At 30.8% G+C, this 23,589-nt stretch overlaps 1 protein-coding gene and 1 pseudogene across 1 annotated transcript; both read left to right on the forward strand.

The window, feature by feature from the left end:
* Nucleotides 1-14,510: 14,510 nt before the first annotated feature.
* Nucleotides 14,511-21,998, forward strand: LOC131875380 (uncharacterized). Its single transcript, XM_059219491.1, has 4 exons — nt 14,511-14,623; nt 20,642-20,922; nt 21,083-21,888; nt 21,990-21,998. The coding sequence occupies exons 2-4, from the start codon at nt 20,673-20,675 to the stop codon at nt 21,996-21,998; spliced, it is 1,065 nt and encodes a 354-aa protein (XP_059075474.1). The 5' UTR covers nt 14,511-14,623; nt 20,642-20,672.
* Nucleotides 21,741-23,350, forward strand: LOC131875539 (uncharacterized; annotated as a pseudogene).
* Nucleotides 23,351-23,589: the final 239 nt, after the last annotated feature.

Genomic DNA, 23,589 nt, shown 5'->3' on the forward strand with positions numbered 1-23,589 from the left:
ATTATTATATTGTGCGTCATAAATAGGGCTGTATGGAGCACTGCATTTCTTCCTCTCAATTGTTGCAATCATAACATAAAAATCTACATATAAATCAATAGTAGCCTGCTTTGCAAAAGGATTTGTTGATGAGACAGACAATAATAGCACAACGTTTGACTGCACTTTTGTTGATGTGTTTGCTTTTGACTGCACTTTTGTTGATGAGAAGCTTTTGGTTTTTTGCCCTTTATTCCTAGTCTTGGAATTATTTTGCTTTGCATATATCCCAACTTGAAATGAGCGAAAGCATTTCACTTTAAAGCAGGAAAATGAAATATGACTGCACACTGCAGATTAAGGCAAGTCACCAACTGATAAATAAATAACCAAAGTGACTAGACAGGGTGCCGACTCTTCAAAGAGTGTTATTCTTTCTACTTTTTCTTTTTTCTTTTCACTTTTTCATAAATATTACATTTTCCAACATCATTTAATTATAATCGATGACTGCGAGGAGCATACGTACTTTGGCTTCTCTACACCTTTGCTTACAGTTCATCAACTTTTACGTTTATCCAAAATAATTAAATATATCAATATTTCAAGCTATTTAATACATCTATTAATTATTTTTACATTAATAAATATTGAATATTTTTTTATTCTTGTCTTTAGTAATAAATTTTTTCATAGTAATATTTTAATGTAGATTAAATGTATATAAATGAAGTGATTGATCACTTAAATCTTCATCAATTTATAAATTTTAATGTCTATTTAATACAATTAATCTCATATACAAAATATCTTTCGTTTCTCATCAATCTTGATTACGCTTCATTAACTTGGCTTTTTTCTCTCACGGCTTCTAAAAGGTTTAAAAACATCAATACCACAAATTATCTATATATACCTACATGATTATATCGATCTAATTATGTCTCACCTTTCTATATCTTCTCCTTTAAGCAAGATATACATTACATCAATGAACTTAAAGTGCTTTAATCATGTCTCTCTATAGTAATCCTTGTGAATAAAATGCATGTTTAACAATATCCTAAGATTAATAAAAATAACTTAATACCAAAATTAAATTATTACTACATATAAATTAATACTTAGAATATTTTAATTAAACAATAGAATATTTTTAAATTAAGATATAAAAAATGAGAATAAAATTAAAATGAACTAGATTAAGCATTGAAAAATCTCCAATATAAGTGTTATTGATGTTCCAAAGCCAAGGGTATCTTTCACGCATAAAAAATAAAACTGTGCATACAAAAAAATCCTTCAATATAAAACTAAATATAATTAGTCTTTAGAAAAGAAACTTGTTCACACAATTTTTCATATTGTACTCAACAATTGAAGGCTTTAGAAGTTTAACTAAAATTAGACGATTTTGAAGTCAATAAATGAAAATCAAAAGACTATTATGAATATAAATTCAAGTATATTTTAATTAGTATGTAGGTTTCTACATAAAAATAATAACTTTAGCAGTTCCTTGGAGGGATTGGAGCACTTTAAGTTCATGACACATTTTTTAAATACAAAGATTGCAAACGTTGGAACTTGTACATAAAACATCAATTTTTTTGTGTGACACAATTTTTTATAATAATTTAATGATTATGCACATTTTTTTTCTTCATGTCACACCCTAAAACCCTTAGATTCAATTTATTTTACAATAGTTTATAGTTTCGAGATAACCTTGGACCTAAAAAAGTGTCTCTTGTATATAATCTTTGGTTTGTTTACTTACTAGCTTCAACATCATATCTTACTCCTTTATTTACAAAATTCAAATGAGATTGATTTTTTTAGATCATTATAAAATGTACAAGGTATCACTAAAGGATGCTAACCTAGAGCTATTATCTTGGTTTGGTACATGTCATGCCACTAAGATAGGTGGAAAACCTTTTGAGTAAATATCAAGCAATTTTTTAAAATAATTTTTAATCTCTAAGATGTATTCAAAACTTTTTCAATTCAAAAATATATTCATAAATGTATCCAAATAATTCATTCATAAATGTATCCAAATAATTCATTGTATAACTTTATAAAAAAAAAATTAGAAAAGTAAATTATAAGGCATTTCTACACTTTAACCTAGCTTTAACAAGCCCACTAAAGTGGGAGGAAAATGTAAAAAGAGAAATTGTATACCTTGCAATTTTTATACTTCATTTTGTACTTAATTTAGTATTTTTTTTCCTTAGCATATTTTAGGGTACATTGACTCTCGTCTTTTGACTCAATAGAATCACAATTTTTTTATTTATTATAGTCCACTTATTGATACTAATGTATCAATAATTATTTTGCCATGTTTCTGTCTAGTATTATGTAATTACAACAAAATAGTCAACAATTTCTATACCTGTATACAATAGTATCCGAGGTTGTTCCTACACTCGTTGGTAGCAGTATGTAAGACTGGTCTCACATCCGTTAACAACAATGTATGAGACAATTCCTATAATTATTGAGAACAGTGCCCAAGACAATTCTTGTAACCAAGGGAACTAGAGTATAGAGTGAAAATTCAAATGATGAGGTGACATAATAGATGATGATTATGCATCTATTCATTCAACTCTGTATAGACCTACATATTCAACTATTCAGGGACCTATTCATTCAAATCTTCAAACACCTATATATTTACATATTCAACAAGTTTTCATGTTTTCAAAACATTACAACTGGTACTTGCATATATGATTATCCATTTATTAGTAATATTTATCATCTTTTTAGCTAATTAACTACCTAAGCATTGTAATTTTTTTTTAATTATCATTGTTTCAATTATATGCTTCATAATTGATTTCTTCTCCCACCAACATCCATACATTGTAATTTGAGGACAAATGACCTTTCGGTTGGGGGAAAGCGTGCATGCCTAGTATTGTTGTCCTAGACCACGTGTTCCCTTTTTTCTACCTTTTTAAGAAAGACTATTCACTTTTTAGTACAACCACAAGCCTCCTTATCACTCTCATAGATGTATTCAAGAATCAAGTGACAAAATCTAGAAGTGTTTGGGGGAAAGTATACCATATAAGCGTGGCAAAGTGAAGGGTAGGTTTGTGGAAGCATTGAATACTCTTCTTAATAATAATAATGTTGCAATGTCCTTGGAAATTGGTTACACCAATATGACAATGACTCATTATGTTGGAAGGTAGTAATATGATACCTAAGAGAGCATCATCCTTAGAAAGAGAGCTATACGTCCAAAAACATAACTTTCAAAAGAACAATGGAAGTCATAGTTCCAAGAAAGTCATAACAATTCCCATCTCAAATGATATGCCAAATGGATGTTGTTATGAAATTTGCATGATAGTAGAGAGAAACCTTTAAGGGAGCATGATGAATTAAGAGGATAGTTTGTTGTTCAAAATGCAGGTGACAATTTTAACAGAGATAATATTTATGAGAATTAAAGACAACAACGTTAAAAATGAAGATGAATAGCTATCAGTTGTGAAGGGATAGCAGAATGATGATGACAAGGAGATCTTGAGAGTCATGGATGATTTGAAGATTAAAGATCATAGTGATAACTTGGTAGAAGAAAAAAATTGAAGTTCACCAAGATTTATGACAACGTGTTTCCTTGTGATTGTAATTAGTTTTAGGTTTATGCAAAGTGGATGAGGGCAGTAATGATTAAAAAATACTTGAGATAAGACCAAATGAAATTAAGGACAAACCCATGGACCAACATCAAGGAATGGTGATAACTAACAAAGCATGGAAAGAAAATTTTCAAACCTTTTGTAACAACAAATGGAGAAGGACAAGGATTTGCAAGTGTATGCATGTTACTACTATTCAAATCACAAATGATGGCAATCCAAAACTAAAAAATATGTATAGTAAGAATAAAGGGAATTGACAATCCTAAAACAATAAAGGACATGATAGTCACAAGTTTTTAGGTTGGTAGCCTGCATGATTAACTAACGTCTATCATCTTCTTGAGGACAAGAAAGATTTAAACTACGGGAGAAAAAATGTATAGGCTCGTTATCTCCACTAGGAAATTAACTGAAATAAATAAACAAAATTGAAAACATAATAGTGCTAAAAAATAAATTTAGCTATACAATAGTTGTTGTAGGAAACTACATGTAATAACACAATAGTGTGTTGTGGTTTCTTCTACTATAGCTATTAGAGGTGCAAAATATCTAAAGTGTCCCTTGTTTGGATAATTTACACTCTTGACTAAGTGCTCAAAACTTCATAAACAAGTAACTTGCTTCATACCATCTGCTACTTCTATTAAAATCATTGCTGCGATAAAATATGTTGCTACAGAATGATAATACAACTTTCTAATTATTTGCTATCTACTCTCTTTGCTTGATTACAAATTCAAATATATAAGCTAATTTAATCTCTAACAAACATATTATATGTTTCCCTTCATTCCTTTAAACAAGGAAGATGGTTATTCTTCCAAGAGTTAATAAAATTATGACTAGGAAGTAGAGTCCTATTACAACTTGTCATCTGATTGATTGGAAAAGAGTTTGTTTGAACTCTTTTATGAAAAAACTGACTTTCTGGAGATTTTTTTGAGTACATAAATAGAGTACAATCCATATCTAACTTCTTTTCAAGTTAAAACTCAAATTAGAATAAATGGAAGAAGTTTGACGAAGTTGCTATCTTTCCTATCACCACTTGTTTTAGTCAAATTATGGTGATTGGTTCTCCTTTATTATTACAAATATATTCAAACGATTTTTTTGGGTGTGGTGCGCCTACTTTCAGCTTTCCAAATCATTTCGAAAATTTAAATTTTATTAAGAAACGAGGGAGATATGCCCATTTTACTAGAACCGGGTTTGTGATTTTTTTCAGCACTTCCAGGAGTGTTTGCATGTTGACAACTAATAACTACTTCTCTTTTTTAGTTGCATAAATGAGTCATTTCTTCCACAAACAACAAGTAAATCCTTTAAAAAATACTTATCATTTAAATTCATAGTCATAATTTATTATGATTGTTTAGTAATAAACTAACTAAACATTTAAACATACTAGTAATCATCATTTATCATAATCAATGTTTCATGGAAATAAGGTAAAGCTGATATAAATGTGTTGGGATGAATTTATAAGTATGGATTAAAGTGACATAATGAATGAAATAAATAGGACAATTTATAGGATCATAAATAGGATAATTAATAAAGGAAAAGGATAATAAATTATTTAAATAATTAAAAATTATGTAATTAATAAAATAAATATTAGATTAATTAAATAATATAAAAAAATTAATCAAAAGGTAATGGCATGACAAGATGAAAATGCATCAATCATTTTTAGATGTCTATAATCTCATACTAGCCAAGCTCAATTCATAGACAATGAATATAGATACTTTGATGAATTCATTTGTGGATTCTCTCAATATGTAACTAAGCTTTGTTAGCATTAAGGCACCAAATCCGTTCATCTAAGTAAGTTTGAGTGTATGGAGGATTGTGGAATCCAACATCAAGAAAGAGGCATTGAGACTATAAAATTTTTAATAAGCACATTATGGTGCATAGTTAACGATAAAGTAGCTTCCTTTTTTATTATAGTTATCATTTGAAAAGCCAATGCACAGTTTCCTATGATGCTTTGGTTCTAAATTGTCACAATATACAAATATGGGGTAGTGTTGAAAGTGAGAACCTAGGTGTAAATGAACCAACAAAGAGAGAAAAAATCTTATTTAGAGTTTAGGATGTGATATCCCTAAGACATGTGAAAGTTGATCAAAATATTAATATAATGTACTACGATCCATGTTAGCGTTCCATATATTATCTCACACAAATTTTACCCCCTTGTGCTAATAAGAAATCATTAGTAGCATTGAGAAAAGAAAATAATTTCTGTACAATTGCAAAAGGAAATTGATAAACAACGATGATAAAAAAAAAAAATTAGGGGAAAGCATTTTTTTATCACACACTAGTGAATAAATATTGAATTATGAATTTCTTCTTTGTTGGAGTAAATGTTTTCACAATTTTTTTTGAGAAATGCATGAAAGTGTGGATTATTTGAGTAAACAATTCGATGAAGAGTAGATTGGATTCATAGAGTAGCAATCGTTCATCATAAGAAATTCGATAAGATACATGAGTTTTCAAGCACCATTTTTTGGTGTAATGAGTATTTTTATTGAAGGAATTTATTTCTTGTTTTGTAATGGAGTAATTGAAGGAAAACAATATCAAGATAAAGGGAAAGCCATGGTGGGACTATAGATTTGATGTGGCTCACGAGACTAAAAAAATTGTGACTAAATTTTTTCTCAATCCCTATGTCTTGTTTAATGGAAGACACAATATTTTTTATTAGTATAAGTGCGGGAAGGGCTCCAAATCAAAAATATTTATGCATAGAGAAAAAAAGAAAATAAGAAAAACTAATAAGTATATTATACCTAAGGTAATTGAGGAGAGGAAAATGATACTCGCGCATCATGGAAAATCTATTTTCGGGAGTTAAATATTTTATTAGATGATAGCTAACCACCCCCTAGTGAGGAAATAAATAGTCCTCACTAAACCCATTTTGGTGGTGTTTAATCTTTCCACCCCTCTTTATCTAAATATTTTGATGTAATATTAATACACTTGTTTTTGACTAAGAATAGGGACCTTTTCTCCTTCGCATCTTAACCTAGTGACCTATGTGATGAGCTCCTTCAAAACCATTATTTTTTTGTTACCAACCTAGGCTCTGCCATCCCTCTAGCTATTCATAAATTGGGATGACAACTCCCCATCCTTTCCTTTAATGGTTCTAAAGAACAAGTTGATCCCTTCCCTAGCAAAAATATACCATATCCCATGGCATAACACAATGTTAATTGCTCATGGGTCGATAAAATATGGTGGATATCATGTTTTGAATCTAGGGTTTTTAGATTGTTATGACATAGAATAACAAAGTATTATAAACATAACCACCAAGAATTTCTCAAGTATTGAGAACAAAGTGCAATGAGCAACAAGGATGTTGAAATAATATTCTAAGGTCATACATTTTCCTAAGCCCCACACCAAGTGATTTTGAAAGGATGCGTTGAGTAAATCTTTAGTGGGTAAATGGGTTTGATGAGGACTTTTGGACACAAAAACATAATATCCCAAGTCTGTCCTTTTTTCCAAAAACCTCAAATTATGGATAATAAATTGATTTTGTTAATCGTTCCCATCCAAACTCCTTATTCGGATTATATGCAGAACTAATATTCTTTTTTAGCACAATAATTTATTAATTGGTGATATAATAATTTTAACTATATTTAATTAATTTAAGATAATAGTTAAATTAGAAGAAAAGGCATTCCCTTCAAATTATTTTGTTTCCAAAATTTATAATATAAGGACAAATTTTAATTATATTTAAATTTGCAAGATGTTAAAAAGTTTGTCGTGTATTGAAGTTCTTGGAGTAAATTTGAAAATCCTTCAATTTTCTTTTGGCAATATTAAATTGTTTAATTAATTCTACAAATTAATTAGTTATCCTTCGCATAATATGTAAATATCTTTAAGATGAAATATGTATGAGTGATACACGGTGGATAAATTTGAGGATGATTAGTAATATGGCTAAAATGGGAAATTAAACTCAAAGTGAACTGGAAGTTGAGATGGAGCAAGGATTTTCTAATTGGAGATAGTTAGCTAGAGTCAAAATGAAGTTAAAATTAGGGTAATGTTGTTTTGAGTATTTGCATGCACCAAGAAACTAGCGATTTGCATGGATTATTTGATAAAGAGGATTTTGTTCCCAAATCTATTAAATGTTGAATGATGTGCATTTGAGGGGGTTGGACATGTTAGAAATCAGGTTTTTAGAAGTATAAGCATACCACATAATTTGGCTATTTATTCTGGGTTTATAAGGTTTTTTTACATTTGCATGTTATTGTATATTCAAGACATTATGAACAAAGAAAAATCAGAATCTCTAGTGTATTGCATCTGTTGAATTACATTTCAATTGAAAGAGAATAAATCTTATTTCCAAAAATAGTTTCCTTTTTTTAGATCGATCTTCATCCATATGATGTGGTATCTTAATCTTGAATCTCAATTATCTAATTGCTTGAAAGATAAGTGCGCCCATGAAATTATTTTATTTATTTCCAACTTGCATGTGGAATATAGTAATTAGGAATGAATGACAATTTAATTTTATCAAATTTGTTTGAATCTTGCACTGTTAATAGGAAAGATTGTGTTGATTTGGTCTCAATATTGAATTTAATAAATCTTTGATGTTTTCAATTGAATGGAGATTTGAGTTTAGTATTCACTTCATTTCCTTACATTCGCTTAATCTTTTTCTCTTTCTTTAATCCCCTACTTAGATTCCATTTATATTAGAGATAGATCCTACATTCAACCAAAAAGCCACCAACAAACCCCTTAAACAAACAAGTCACATTGAGTCAACCACTCTTTTTGCACAACATAGTCATGACCTGACTACCAAGACCTTCGAATTAGATTTTTTATTTTTTCTAGGAGAGGAGAGGTAAAGTATTGAACCTATATTGCATTTGTTATTTGGACATCAATAGGTTTGATAGATTAACAAAGTAGTGGGAATTCATTGTGGAAATAACCTCAAAAGGTGTGTTAGGCCTAAAATAGATTCGATAAGGAAAAAAAATGTGAATAGGAGAAAATAAATAAAAAATGGAATGGTAAAATGATAACGAAGAAGGAAAGAAATGAGAATGATAAATGGAACAAGGGTGAGCCTAAATTGAACAGTCTTACACATGAACTACTTACAAATAAACTCAAATTCATGGAAAGGAAGGGAAAACCTATTAAAATAAAAACAAAAATATCATTAACATATAACCAAGTCCCATGAAACCATACCTAGTAAGGGCATATAAAAAATATCTAAATGTATACATTGTGGGCATGAAAATATGCAAAGTAGGACACAAATGCATACAAATGGAAAAAACCCCAAACTAAGATATACTAGTAGGTTTAGCTCACCAAAGGGTTTGCAAAGAGAGAAAATCACCTAAGTGCCTAGGGATTAAAAATAACATCTTCAAATGAGGAAAAAAGAAGTCAAATGGTGATGTAAATCATCTCCCACACCATAAATATTAGAGTTATTATAAATATATTTTGAGGGTAGGTTGGTGATATGCCATATATTATGTTAAAAATTGAGATGTTGAGGACTCACTTACCATCATTAAAAGATGACAAGATCTAAAGGTTTGACATGGGTGGCACATCAAATCAACATAAACCATCAAGGCAATAGGTTGTTGGATACCAAGGCACGTGAAGGAGATAAAATTTACTAAAACTTTAGAGTTTTGGGATTTTTTCTATTGTCATACCAAGACAAACCATATAAGTCTAATATATCAAAAGAAAAAGGAAAATCAAAGGAGATCACTCATGCCCAAAATGAAAACAATTAAAAGTAAAAGAAAACAAGGGGGTCCCTATTTTCCTAAGTCAAAATGGGACATGAATGCAAGGCACAATAGCCACATCTAAAGAAAAACCATAGTGTAGAACTTATATTCAAGGAGTTGTACATAAATGGAGGTTTTCCCATAAGTTTAATTGAAAAAGAGTAGTCCATACCACATTATTGGAGAGATTAAGGATGATATACACATATATAGTTGGTTGGTTTTTTCTAGTTTCATATTATATATGCAATATTCTAGATTTAGGGGATGCATCTTTGATGATCTACACATGCATCTTGAATTCTTAATACATATGCTATATGCCATTAATTTTCTTAATTAGGTGTTAGCAATGTATACTTGATTACAACAAATGTATTATTGATCCACTATCACCTTGAGTATGGTTGTAAGGACCTTGTCTTCATTCACATTTATCTGCAATTGTACCATTACTTTGATTCTAGGGATTGCCCTACTATATTCAATGAATCTTGAAGAAGAAGAATTTAATCTCCTTATTTATTGGCTCATTTTAGTCATTTCTTTGTTGATGAGTCCTATCTCTTTGCGAAAATCCTTTCCCCTTCTTCCACATAGAGTGAATTCTCTAGAAGAAGGGATCCATTATTTTGAGAGTTTCATGACCATAAAATTAGTCTAGTTTAAGGGGTTTGACCTAGGGGAATAGATAGAAAAATTCAATGTGCACCATATCAAAATTGTGCATTAAAGATTAGACCCATGTGATGTGGACTTTATTTAAAGATAATAATAGTTGCACATAAATTTGATATAATAATAATGCACATAAGATCTATTTTTATCATTATTTCACAAATAAAATACATACATTTCTTAAATATAGGTAGCATTTAATGTTCTAGTTTGTCAACTCTATTTTTCTTTATTAATTAATGACATAATTATTTTTCATTGCAATAATTAATAAATAGCACAGATCCATGTGGAATATTCAATGTTAATATTTATGCATGAAATTTACATTGTCTTTTCATCCCCTTAATCTTCTTTCCTTTTGGTCAACCTTATTCCTGTCCTTTTTTTTCTCTCTCCTCATCCTTTCTCTTCTTCATTCCTTGGCTCTTTTCTTTCCCTTGCATGTCTTGTTCTTCTTGTCAAGGTGTTTTGGTCCTCTTGTTTACTTCATTGTTAGTTCTTTGCCTTCCTTTATTGTTGGTCTTTTTCAATCATTATTGTCCTTTTTTGGTTTTGTATTTTTTTTTTCTATTTTCTTTAGCTTTGTTTTTTTATTTTATTATATTGGTCTCCCTTTCCTTGTGTGTGGTTTCTCTTTTATTTAGTTTCTCTTCTTTTTTTCTTTATTGTTTTCGTTGAGTTCCTTTTGTCTTTCACTTGGTGGGTTCATTCTACTCTTATTTTTGGTCCCATTTTGTTTTCTTCGTGTTATCTATTTTTATTCTTTCTCCTTTCTTTTGTTTCATGTTCTGTTTGTCCTTGATTGTTTTTGTTCACTTTTAATTAATTTGTTCTATTTTCTTTCCTTTTTAAAATTTTTTCTTCTTTCATTTTGTGTGCCTCTTTACACACACACACACACACATGTGTTTGTGTGTGCGTACATATACATATACATATACATACACATACACATACACATACACATTCACATACACATACACATACACATTCACATTTACATACACATACACATTCACATACACATACACATACATATACATATACATATACATATGTGGTGTATACATGTGTGTATCTATACACACACTTAAATGAAATTAGTTTTCTTTAAATATTTATACTTTATATTTATACTTTTTAATTTTTAATAGAAAGAATGGTATAGATCTAATTATTACATTGTGCATCACGAGTAGTGTGGGTCCAATTACTGTACTTTGCGTAAGGAATTTCATCGAAATATTTTGGATTGACAGCCATTATGAAGTTAAATCCATGGAAAAGGAAGCATCGTTACCTCCACCAGGTGATAATGAGCATCTCTAGTTTTCGATGTGGGTTTTAAACAACTTTCTATCAATTTGATGCAATCATAACTTATATGCGTACAGATAAATCAATAATCTTGTCGCTTGCTTTGCAAAAGCATGTGAAGCAACGTAATTATATTCCCAGATGTGTTTGCTTTTGACTGCGCTTTTGGTGATGAGAAGCATCCGTTTGTTTCCTTTATTCTTACTCTTGGAATTTCCGTAGGCCCACAAACATAATAATTATTTTCCTTTGCATATATCCCAACTTGAAATGAGCGAAAGCAATTCACTTTAAAGCAGGAAAATGAAATATGACTGCAAGTGCACACTGAAGATTAAGGCAAGTCACCGACTGATAAATAAATAACCAAAGTGACAACTGACAAGTTATTTTTAAAACTCTTCAAAGAGTGTTATTCTTTCTACTTTTTCATAATAACATTTTCAGGCATTATATACAACATAAACATATTAAAAAACTCATTCTCACATATAAATAGCGTTTTCTTGCATCACCGGAAGTGTCTCAGGCCGAGTTTATTTCATTAAAATTCTGACGGTGAGTCTCATGCAGGCCGAGTTTCATTGGTTAGAGGTGCAGTTGCCGAATAAGAATAAAGGTTAGAGTTATTAGATTTCTATAATCTATTTATAAATGTGTGTAGTTTTTGAATTTGATTGTGTAAATGTTTTAACCATCAACGTTTCGAATCAGTGATGATGAATAACAAAGCATAATTCGAATTTGAAACATGAATGGTTAGAAATTTACAGAATCAAATCCAAAAACTGTACACATTTAAAAAATGAAGGTACTCATTTTTCCACTGTCATTTTGACCAGCCTTTTGTTACGGGATGTCTTTATTTGCTAAGGAACTGCTTTTCACGTGTAGAAAGAACATTTAAAACTAAAAACCAAATCGCTCGGTTAATTATTTATTAAAAAATGAAACTATCTCTATGATTTATGAGCTGAATGGAAGCTTTTTTATACTTTCTTTTACTTTTGTAATTATAAATTGCTTTTTTATTTTTCTTATATAATTTAAATATTAATTATATTTTTAATATGAGGTAGTACAAAATTGTATAATTAAAAATACATTATGATTATAACAGAAATAATATATAAATAATTATATATTTAAAAATTTTAAATATTATTTTTATTTCTAGAATTTCAAAAATTATTTTTCGTAACATATAAAAATTCTAATATATAAATGATAATTTTTTTGTTTATAATATTTTAATGGTCAATTATAAAATTTCTTTATAAAACTTAAATTGAAAAGCAATTGAAATTATATATTTAATCTATCTAAAATTTATATTATAATGACATTTATTTTTTATATATTGTATTTCATTTTCTTATTTAAATTTTTTTAAATATTATTTTTCTTTCTAAAATTTTAAATATTGTTTTTGTTATAATTTTTCTCCCACGTTGAGTAATTCCTAATCAAATACCATCTTAAATTATTTAAAAATTAGTCTAGTGTTAGTTTCTCATTCTATTTAAGTGCATACTCCATTTTATAGCCTTTTCCAAATCTCAAGAAGTCTTGTAGTTAACATATATTCAAATATTTGTACATAATTGGAGTTTTCCCCATAAGTTAAATTGAACAAGAATAAATTGTACCACATCATTGGAGAAATTAAGGATAATATAAAATTAGGCAGATGTTTATATTTAGACTATATATGCAATATGTGAGGTTAAGGAAATGCATCTTTGGTGATACAAACTCATTCAACTTCCTTGATCCATATAATATATGTCATTTAATTTGCTTAACTAAATATTCATAAAGTCTTATTGCTTGCAATTAATATATTCTTGATCCACTATCACCTTGATTATAGTTGTAAGAAACTTTGTTCATTTACATTTATATTTAATTACACAATTCTCTTTTTTCTATGGATTGCCATCCTACATTCAATGTAAAAATATTGAAGATGAATTTATTCCCCTTATCTATCAGCCCATTTTAGTAATTTCTTTGTTGATGATTCCTTCCACTTTTTCAGTCCTTTCCACTACTCTCACATAGAAAAAAATACTCTAGACGACGTATCCACTATTTTGAGAGAACAATTTACATGACCTTAAAATTAGTCTAATTGAGGGGTTGATTTAGGAGGACATGATTCTTGTGATTTGTCAATTTCTCCAAGGTATTTTAAAATGCATCTAATCCTTAACAATCAACAAGGAGAAAAATTTACAATGAATTAGATAGCAAAAATCTATAACGTACTGCATTAAAATTATATATCAAATATTAGATCCATGTGACGTGGACTTCTAGAACTAATTATAGTTATACATAAAATTTGAAAAATAAGCATACCAATAATATACATTTTCTCAATATTCTACAAATGAAATATCTAAAAAATTTCTATGCATGTATGCATCTCTGTATATATAATCGACAATTGATATTCTAATTTATCTATCTTATTTATCTTTATTAGTTAACCTAAAGAATTATTTTTCTTTGCGTAAATTTGTAAATGATAAATCCACAATCTTGTCGGTTGCTTTGCAAAAGGATTTGTTCATGAGACACAGAATAGTAAAGCAACGTAATTATATTCCTACATGTGCTTTCTTTTGACTGCACTTTTGGTCATGAGAAGCATCGTTTTTTCCCTTTATTCTTAGTCTTGGAATTATGGCGAGAAACATAATAATTATTTTCCTTTACATATATACCAACTTGAAATGAGTGAAAGCATTTCACTTTAAAAGCAGGAAAATGAAATATGAGAATACACTGAAGTTCAAAAATAGTCAGCAACTGATAAATAAATAAATAACTAAAATGACAAGTTATTTTAATACTCAGAAGCGAATGAACGAGTGACTAGACATGGTGGTGGCTCTTTAAAGACTCTTATTCTTCCTACTTTACTTTTCTTTTCATTAAAAAAAAAAAAAAAAACATTTTCCGTCATCATATACATTTTAAAGTGCGTTCGGCACCGCCCCGCATCCACAGCTTCTTGATACTCTTTAAAACGATCACACCATATCACAGGCAGACCAAAACGAAAGCTGCAGAATTCGTCTCAGACAGAACAAAATAGAGCTTGCGTATCAGATACAGGTGTGGAGATTAAATTTTAGGTGTTTGATTTCCTGTGGAATTTTATTGAATGGATTTTTTTGAAATTTTTGTTTTGCATCTGTATGTCTCTAATGTTTTTGTGGTTTATTAGTAAGCTAATATTCGGATTTAAATGCATAGAATTATTGAGCACATTAAATTCCATCTTCCCTTACTTACCTTTTCTCAAGTCTTCTTCTGCGCTGTTGCACCAGTTCATATAAATTAGTATGTACAAATGGATCTGATAGAAACGCTTTAGAAGCTTAAAAAAAAAAATGCAATTTGGCAGGCGTAGGGCCAATTTCGACAATCTTTTTTACTCTAGACAATGCATGATTTCCTATTTTTATGGTAGCAAATCCCAAGCAAGATAAGACTAAATAACAAATGAATTAATATCATATATTAGAGTTAAGGATAGAGGAATCTATGAATTTCAACCAAGGTTTGACTTTACTCTTCCATACCAAACCATTAACAATGACTACACAGAGAAAAGGTCATGGCCGCTATTAGTATCTCCCATTTGAATATCTACATTCCAATAGGCTTGATAGACATCTATGCATATTTGGGAAACACATAAAAGGAAAGCGATCTTCCTAATAACAAATTTATTTTCATATAAAATATAATTATATTTTACATTAAGTACAAAAATTCAGTTTCATGCACATACATTGAGCTATAAGCTATTTTATATTATAATTTTACAAATATTTCTAATAATATACTGTAAAATATTCTGTACGAGAGTATATTGTCATCTAAGATGTGTAAGAGCATATATGATAATGTAAATAGTATACAATAATTTATGGTTCACATAAGAACATTTAAGAGGGGTGCTACTTTGTTCACTTGAATTGTTGACAATTTATAGTGCATGTCATGATGTAACATAAGACATATTTGAGTGAGATAATGGACCCAAAATGGAATACAAAATTTGGTGAGTGGATTATGATGATACTATGACAACTTTTGAAATGTGTTATTTATAGCCACGGACACAATTTGGACTTTGGGAATTAGCTCTTGACTACCAATTTGGGTGTCATATTTTGATGGTATTAGCTCACAATTTCTTGATTACCATTTGGTGGCTTCATGTATTTCTTATCTTATATATTTGGGGATTGGAATGGAATATTCATAGTGTATTTGGGTGAAAGTATTATCCCATTTCACACTTTTGGCCAACAAAATATTTTCAAGTGAAACAATTTCACCGTGTATAGTTTGAATTGAAATAGTTTTTCTTGAAATCATATAGTTATACGTAATACTCCTCTAACCAAAATCATCAACTATATATTTTAAATTGAAAAGTTAAAACTAGATTTGATTTGTATATGTAAAGTTTCAAGTAAAGCAATTTTAGTTGAGAGACTTTTGGTCAAAACCCTTTTCCCCAAAATTGTTAATGTGGTAGCTTAAACCCCTTTTTGGGATAAATCTAGTAAAAATAATACTCCAATTTTATATTTATCCAACCAAATATTCTTTTATGAACATCTAAATATATCCTTTTGTAGAGCTCAAAGTCTAGAATTCACTAACTTGAAAAATGATCTATTTTTTAGCTATGTTTTTTAGAGAGTTAAGGACATTTAAAAATCATGTCTAACCAAGAAAAATGGAGGACGATAGATAGTTCATTTTGAGGACAAGGATAAAAAGTAAGAATATGCACATGATGAAAAATTTAATGATAGGTTAAATGATGAAATTGAAGAAGAGTTTTTTGATAAAAGTTCTAAGTAGGATGAGTTGGTTGAGCATATTGAAGAATAGGTCTTTCCTCCTACCTTGTGATGATCCATGAGACAAAATAATCCACTTGATACATGTATAACCCTATAAGTTTTTGTTATGTATTAATATGATCCAATATATTTAATTAATATTATCTATTTACACAATTGTGAGTTTTGGATGTGTATTGTGTAGAAAGAGATGATGGCCTTGAAATATATGACAAGAAGGATCTTATTAATTTATTTGAGGGATGAAATCATATTGGTTATAAGTTGGTGTATAAAAAGAAGATAGGAGTAGATGGAAGCCTTTGGTGGTATCATCTATACTGGTGGCCAAGTTTTACTATTCCAAGAAGGAGTTGGTTTTGGGAGCTATCACCCAAAAAGAATAGTTTTCCCTCTTTTGGTATTTTGGGTACTTTTTGCATTATGATCTTGGAATCTTGGACCATGATATTTTCCAATTTGACTTATTTCTACCTCCATTCATCAAAATGTTCATAGAGTTATATTTATGGGTATTTTCCTTCTACAAACATTTTGTGAAAAAATTATTAACAATCAAGGTTTCAAAATGATTTCAATTAGATTCAAAATTGGCAAATGAAGAATTTTGAATAGTAGCATTTTGTAGATAAAATGACCCAAAAAAACTTTAGAGACATTACTCTTGGAAACCAGAATTGTATACAATCATTATGTAATGATCACGGTAGATTATTCAATCTATAACCCTTAATAGACTAAAAACATGGATTAAAGAAAATAGGTAGGCCATTTTTGGTAGAAACATTCCCTAGTTCTAGAGCAACACAGATTATTTGCCTACTGAAAGCTAAACATTTAGAGAGGCTTAAGAAAAATAGAGAGAGGAAACTTTTAAAGTAAGGGGGAAGGCATTGAAAATGTTAGAGGTATGAAGAATATTGTTCAATAAGATATTTCATCAATCCATGTATAGAATAGATGCATGTTACTTTGAGTATGTAATATCTAGGATTTATATTCTTAGCATACTTTTAAACCATTGAAAGCTAGTTTTTGTTTAAATGGAAGTTAATCTAGTTGTTCCATTTGACATGTGTGACTTTTGTTGGTAATTTGTTAGACTGTTAGGTTAATTTGTCATTTATTATGCAACTTAATGTAGAATGCACCTTAAGGAACTATGTGGACATGATGAAAATATATAGTTATAGTTTTCTTTTATTTAATAAAATTATAAAGATAACATATCTAAAGATCTCTCTTGTTTGAAGACATAAATTATTCAAGAAATCAAATAAGTTAGAAAGTTTGATTAAGGAGAATTTAAACCTTAAAATCCAATAAATTCCTAAAAGTGTTTATAAACATCATTAGGCCTTTGATGCTATAAAAAATGAGGTTGGGATCATGCTCCAAATAATATGAGATTCGATATAAAGCTTTACATCAAAAAATAAAAAAATAAAAAAAACGAACAAGGAAAAGTAGAATTGTAATCATTTAACAAAATTTAAAGAGAATGAAACTAGTTATAAGGATTCACTTATTGTTTTTGGATTCGATTGCATATGCAAAATTTGCATACACAATCAAATCCAGAAACGATAAGTTAATTTTAGCATGGATTGTTGAAATTTGAGAGCATTAATTAGTTATAAGGATTAAATTGTGACTAAATTCAAAAACAAATAATCAAGCATGTTGAGTTATATTCATTAAACAAAGTTTAAAATAGAATGAAACTAGTGGTAAGAATTCAATTGAGAATAATGTTGAGAACAAGCAATCAAGCATATTGAGCTACTAGAAAGTTGTTTGTGTTGCTTGTAGTGCATGTTGTTCTAGCACATTGAGTAAAACGTTTTGATTACATTATGTAGAGTTGATTAAATTTTTTATTATTTTGTATGGACAAAGATTCTTGAAAATTTATCCACCCACCCTTTTATTTAGTAAGTAGTTTCATGATGGAGGCCAACTTCATAAAATATGTCAGTGGGTGCTATTGTGATTTTTGAATAGTTTTTACAAGATAGCCACATAGATTTTGTAACCAAATTTAAAACTTAAACTTTTAAGAAATCGATTTTCTTAGAAAAAATAAAAAAATAAAAAATTGTATTAATAACAACAATAAATTTTAGAATAATGTGATAACAAATTCTTTTAAATAGAAATTGTCCCATCCTAAATTCACCTTTCAAAATCTTTAAAGAAAAACACCTATTTTCTCAAATAAATTTTAATTTACCCTCTACACAACGTTTTTGCTGTCTTGTAAGACCCATGTTGCACAAAACTAAATGGACTACGAAAGACCATTTCATTAAAGTAGATTCCTAACGTAACTAAATCACTCTTAATCTACTTTAGTTGAAGTGTATTTTTCCATTAAAATAATAAAAATAAAAGACGAATACAGATTAATTGGAGAAACGGATTTAATGGCACATAAGCATTTGCTACATAGACGCTTCCCTCTATCATCTTGTTTACAATTCATTAAATTTTATCTTTACTCTCACATTTATCTCAAGAAATTAAATATATCAGTATTATAAACTATTAAATACATCTATTAATTATTTTTGTATTAATAAAATATTTATTTTTTATTTTTTATTTCATGGATAAAATGACCCAAAAAACCTTAGCAACATTACTCTTGGGCTTAGCAATTATGTTTGTATATAATCATCATATGATGATCAAGGTAGATTAATCAATCTACAACCTTAAATAAACTAAAAATGGATAAAAGAAAAGAGAGTAGGCCATTTTTGGCAGAAACATCCCCTAGTTGATGAGAAACAATGATTATTTACATAGTGAAACCTAAACATTTAGAGAGGCTTAAGGAAAAAAGGGAGAGGAGGATTTATTATTAGGCACACCTAAAGGAATTATGTGGACATGATGAAAATGCATAGTTATAGATCTTTTTTATTTAAAAACATTGTAAAGAGCCCATATCTAAAGATCTATTTTTTTTTGAAGAAATGCATTATTTAAGAAAATAAATAAGTTAAAAGGTTTTTTTAAGGAAGATTCAAACCTTGCGATCCAAGAAATTCCTAAAAGTGTTTATAAACATTGTAAGGCCCTTGATGCTATAAACAATGAGATTGGGATCATGCTCCAAATAATATGAGATTTGATATAAAGCTTTACATCAAAAAATAAAAAAATTGAACAAGGAAAAGTAGAATTATAATCATTTAACAAAAATTAAAGAGAATGAAGCTAGTTATAAGGACTCACTTATTGTTTTTGGAATCTATTGCATATGCAAAATTTGTATACACAATCAAATCCAAAAAAAGAAGAAGTTAATTTTAGCATGGATTTTGGAAATTTGAGAGCATTAATTAGTTATTAGGATTAAATTATGACTAAATTCGAAAACAAACAATCAAGCATGTTGAGTTATATTCATTAAACAAAGTTTAAAATAGAATGGAACTAATGGTAAGGCTTTAATTGAGAGTAATGTTGAAAACAAACAATCAAGCATATTGATCTACTAGGATGTTGTTTGTGTTGCTTGTAGTGTAAGTTGTTCCAGCACATTGAATAGAACGTTTTGATTACATTATCTAGAGTTGATTATATTTTTTATCATTTTGTATGGACAAAGATTCTTGAAAATTTATCCACCCACCCTTTTATTTAGTAAATAGTTTCATGGAGGAGGTCAACTTCATAAAATATGTCAGTGGGTGCTATTGTGATTTTTGAATAGTTTTCACAAGATAGCCACATAGATTTTGTAACCAAAGACAAACTTAAAACTTGACCTTTTAAGAAATCGATTTTCTCATTTAAAAAAAGAAAAAGAAAAAAAAAATCCCCCAAAATTCTATTAATAACTGCAATCTAAACTTTATATTAGCATGATGTGATAATAAATTCTTTTAAATAGAAATTGTCCCATCCTAAATACACCTTTCCAAATCTTAAAAAAAAAACACCTATCTTCTCAACTAAATTTTAATTTACCCTCTAGCCAACGTTTTTCTTGTCTTGTAAGACCCATTTTGCCCAAAACTAAATGCCGGACTACGAAAGACCGTTTCATTAAAGTAGATTCCTGACGTAACTAAATCACTCTTAATCTACTTTAGTTGAAGTGCATTTTTCATTAAAATAATAAAAATAAAAGACGAATACAGATTAGTTGTAGAAACAGATTTAATGGCACATAAGCATTTGCGCTGGTAGTGAAGTTTGTAATGTTTTGTGTTCGGTTCTGTTTTCAACATAGATAGCGTTTTGGGTTAGACAACCAGGTGAATATGGCCTTTCAAAAGTTGGAAAGGAGTTGCCGAACTCCAGACGGATGGCGCTTGGCAACTGTGGAAGAAGCGAAGCACAATCTGGATTCAATAAAGCGTGATAATCTGTTAGGGGAATGGGACAGAGCCCGTCTTCTAAATGGCTGGATAGGAGGCGCTGGTTACGACTTCAATGTCCAAGAGGGTTTCAGAAGCTGTCTTGGATACATGTTAGTCGTTCAGTCACTAACTCCCGAAATTCTCAACACAGGTATGCATAACGTCTTTCAAGGCTTTATTAACATAGATACAAGATAGTAGAATGCAGATAACAAAATATGTTTACTGAAAATTTCAAAGCTTCAAGTAAGTTAGTGGTGATGTTGCAATATGATAATTAGGCTGACGTTTCTATATCATCCACAAAATAGATGACAGGAATGCGGCCCTATATTCCAAGGTTCCTAAAATGAGTAACGAGGAAAGGAGTGCAGCGTTGTTGTTATGCTGTGAAGATTGGAATAAGGAAGTTCTTTATTGGTTGACGGCAGGTGAGACAGAAGAGGTTCGCGCGAGGGAGAATGCAATATGGGAAAGTGATGAAACAAAAGCGGCAAGCGAACTAGTAAGCGCAATAGCCAGGGAGTGGCAGGGTGTGTGTACAAAGAGCAGAGTGCCAACAACGGAATTGTCCCTCGCTTCTGTGGAAGAATTCAAAAGCAACATCCGGAAGCTTTTCCAAGACTTGGAGAGCAACACTCGAAAGCTTTTTGAAGAATCATTCTCACGCATTGGATATAAATATTTGAGTGAAATGGGTTTGGAAAGGTATTTGGAGGTGTTTGAAGACTCTGGGTTTGACACAAGCGTGCCCTCGACTTGGGAGGCCGTTGCTCATACAGTCTGGTATGTTGAGGTGGAAACCGGGCTTTCGGCGAGCTTCTCCCTCCTGTGTTCCGGATTATATGATCAACTGGTGATGCATTCTCAAACAGAGAGCATGGACGATCGAACAATTCTCGCATCACTGATTGGCAGGGCCTATGAGTTATTAGATGACACCGAGGATATTTATTCGGCTTTCGTAAAGGCAGCGGGGACACAAACCGAAGGCAATTGCGAGCAGTTTGATAAAATTTTACGTGACCAAGGGTTCCCAACGTTGAGCTGTAAAGGCAAGTATGATGTCTTAGGCGCCTTTCTTGAGGGGGCGGCAAGGGATGGTGATGTAAATTTGGTAAGAAGGCTCATAGAGAGTGGCGTGCAGCCCTATGCAACAAATTATAGAACAGGACTAACAGCATTGCACTATGCAGCATTCCTGGACAATGAATCCAGTGGACTTAAAATCGCAGAGATGCTGCTTAAAGAAGATAAAAGCCTTGCAAACGCAGTTGACGACGATGACAAGTTGACTCCTCTACATCTAGCTGCAAATTGTGACCACGCCGAAATGTGCAGACTCCTCCTCCAGAACAACGCAAACGTGACTTCCAAAGATGAGTATGGTCTAACTCCACTTCACCATGCATTACGGGACAATGTACAAAATGAAGAGCTTGTTCGTGTTCTGATTTCAGCGGAAGGAAAGGACAGTGTAGAAGGGAGCGCTCGGTTGGTGGATGTCAAGGACAAGTATGAAAAGACGCCATTGGATTTTGCTCTTGGCGCAGAGGACGCCAATGTGAATATGGTGGCGTGGCTGCTGTCACTGTCGAGCCAACCAGAATGTTATTTCAAGAAGCTGCACCGGCTCTCATTATATCTGCGCGAGTCTTCGCGAATGGGATATGAGGATCTCGTTGAAAAGCTGCTGAATGAAGGAGCCGATCCTTTAGACCCAGACGATGAAGGAAAGATAGCTGTCCATTACGCTGCCGAGGGTCCGGACCAGGATGTCGCATGTGAAATTATTAAAAAGCTAATGTTTGATAAAAAGCAAGGAAGTATAAACGTGAACAAAGCATCAGCGGGTGATAAATACGGAAGAAACGTGCTTCATGTCGCAGCTTTCCTTGGACGGAAAGAGCTCTGTCGTTTTCTTGTAGATCTCGACAGAAATATGATAGATAGCAAGGATCGTGATGGACAGACTGCTATATATTATGCAGTGGCCGGGCTGCATGACGAACCCTCTGTTCTAGGCGAGTTCATTTCAAGGAAACAACGTAGAAATCAAGCTATTGTCAAAGATTTCAGCCAAACAACCCCCTTGCATGTGGCTGCTGCTAGTGGCCACTTAAAAATGGTGAAAGAGCTTCTTTCATTGGTTTCAGAACAAGAGCGTAAGAATTACGTTGAGGCAACAGACGTGCTGGGTCAAACAGCTCTGCACAGAGCAGCAAGTGGAGGCCACGAGGAAATTGTTGAAATGCTTCTCGCAAATGGAGCCCATCCGTTAAAAGAACGAGATTGCAATGGCAAAACTTCTCTGCATTTTGCGGCTCAAGCGGATGGTCAAGATGCCGTGAAAATAGCCAACTTACTTTTGAAAAGCTGTGAATCGAATGAACAGAAATGCCTTCTTTTGTTTGCTTCTGCAGTTGGAATTGGTAAACCCAATCCTTTGCTTGAGGAATATCTTGAACAGGAAAAAAGTAAAATAAAGGAAACACTAGGGGCGGAGAATTTGGTAAGAGTAGCGGCAAGATTAGGCGATATAGATATGACACGGGAGTTCATCACCAGGGGTGCAAATATTGCTCTCATTCACAATAAGGAATGGAATGCCTCTCTCCCAACCGAAGAAGAAAAAACAAATGTCCGATATGGTATGTTTGCTTATACCTTTTCATATTGCATCTTTTCTCAACTAAAAAAAATGAGTGCAGCTATGAAGATTTCTTTTTCTTTTTCTCTTTTTCCTTACTCAGTTCTGGACCGAATTAAGAATATTGTTGAACAAGGGACCGACAAACCGGCTCTGGAGGATAATCTT

This window comes from Cryptomeria japonica, chromosome 4, assembly GCF_030272615.1.
Source record: "Cryptomeria japonica chromosome 4, Sugi_1.0, whole genome shotgun sequence".
NCBI lineage: Eukaryota > Viridiplantae > Streptophyta > Pinopsida > Cupressales > Cupressaceae > Cryptomeria > Cryptomeria japonica.

Bases quoted from the DNA above. Each gene is read 5' to 3' on its own strand.
- LOC131875380 (XM_059219491.1), top strand. From the start codon at position 20,673: ATGGCCTTTCAAAAGTTGGAAAGGAGTTGCCGAACTCCAGACGGATGG. The intron at 20,923-21,082 runs GTATGCATAACG...TCCACAAAATAG, and splicing joins TCCCGAAATTCTCAACACAG to ATGACAGGAATGCGGCCCTA.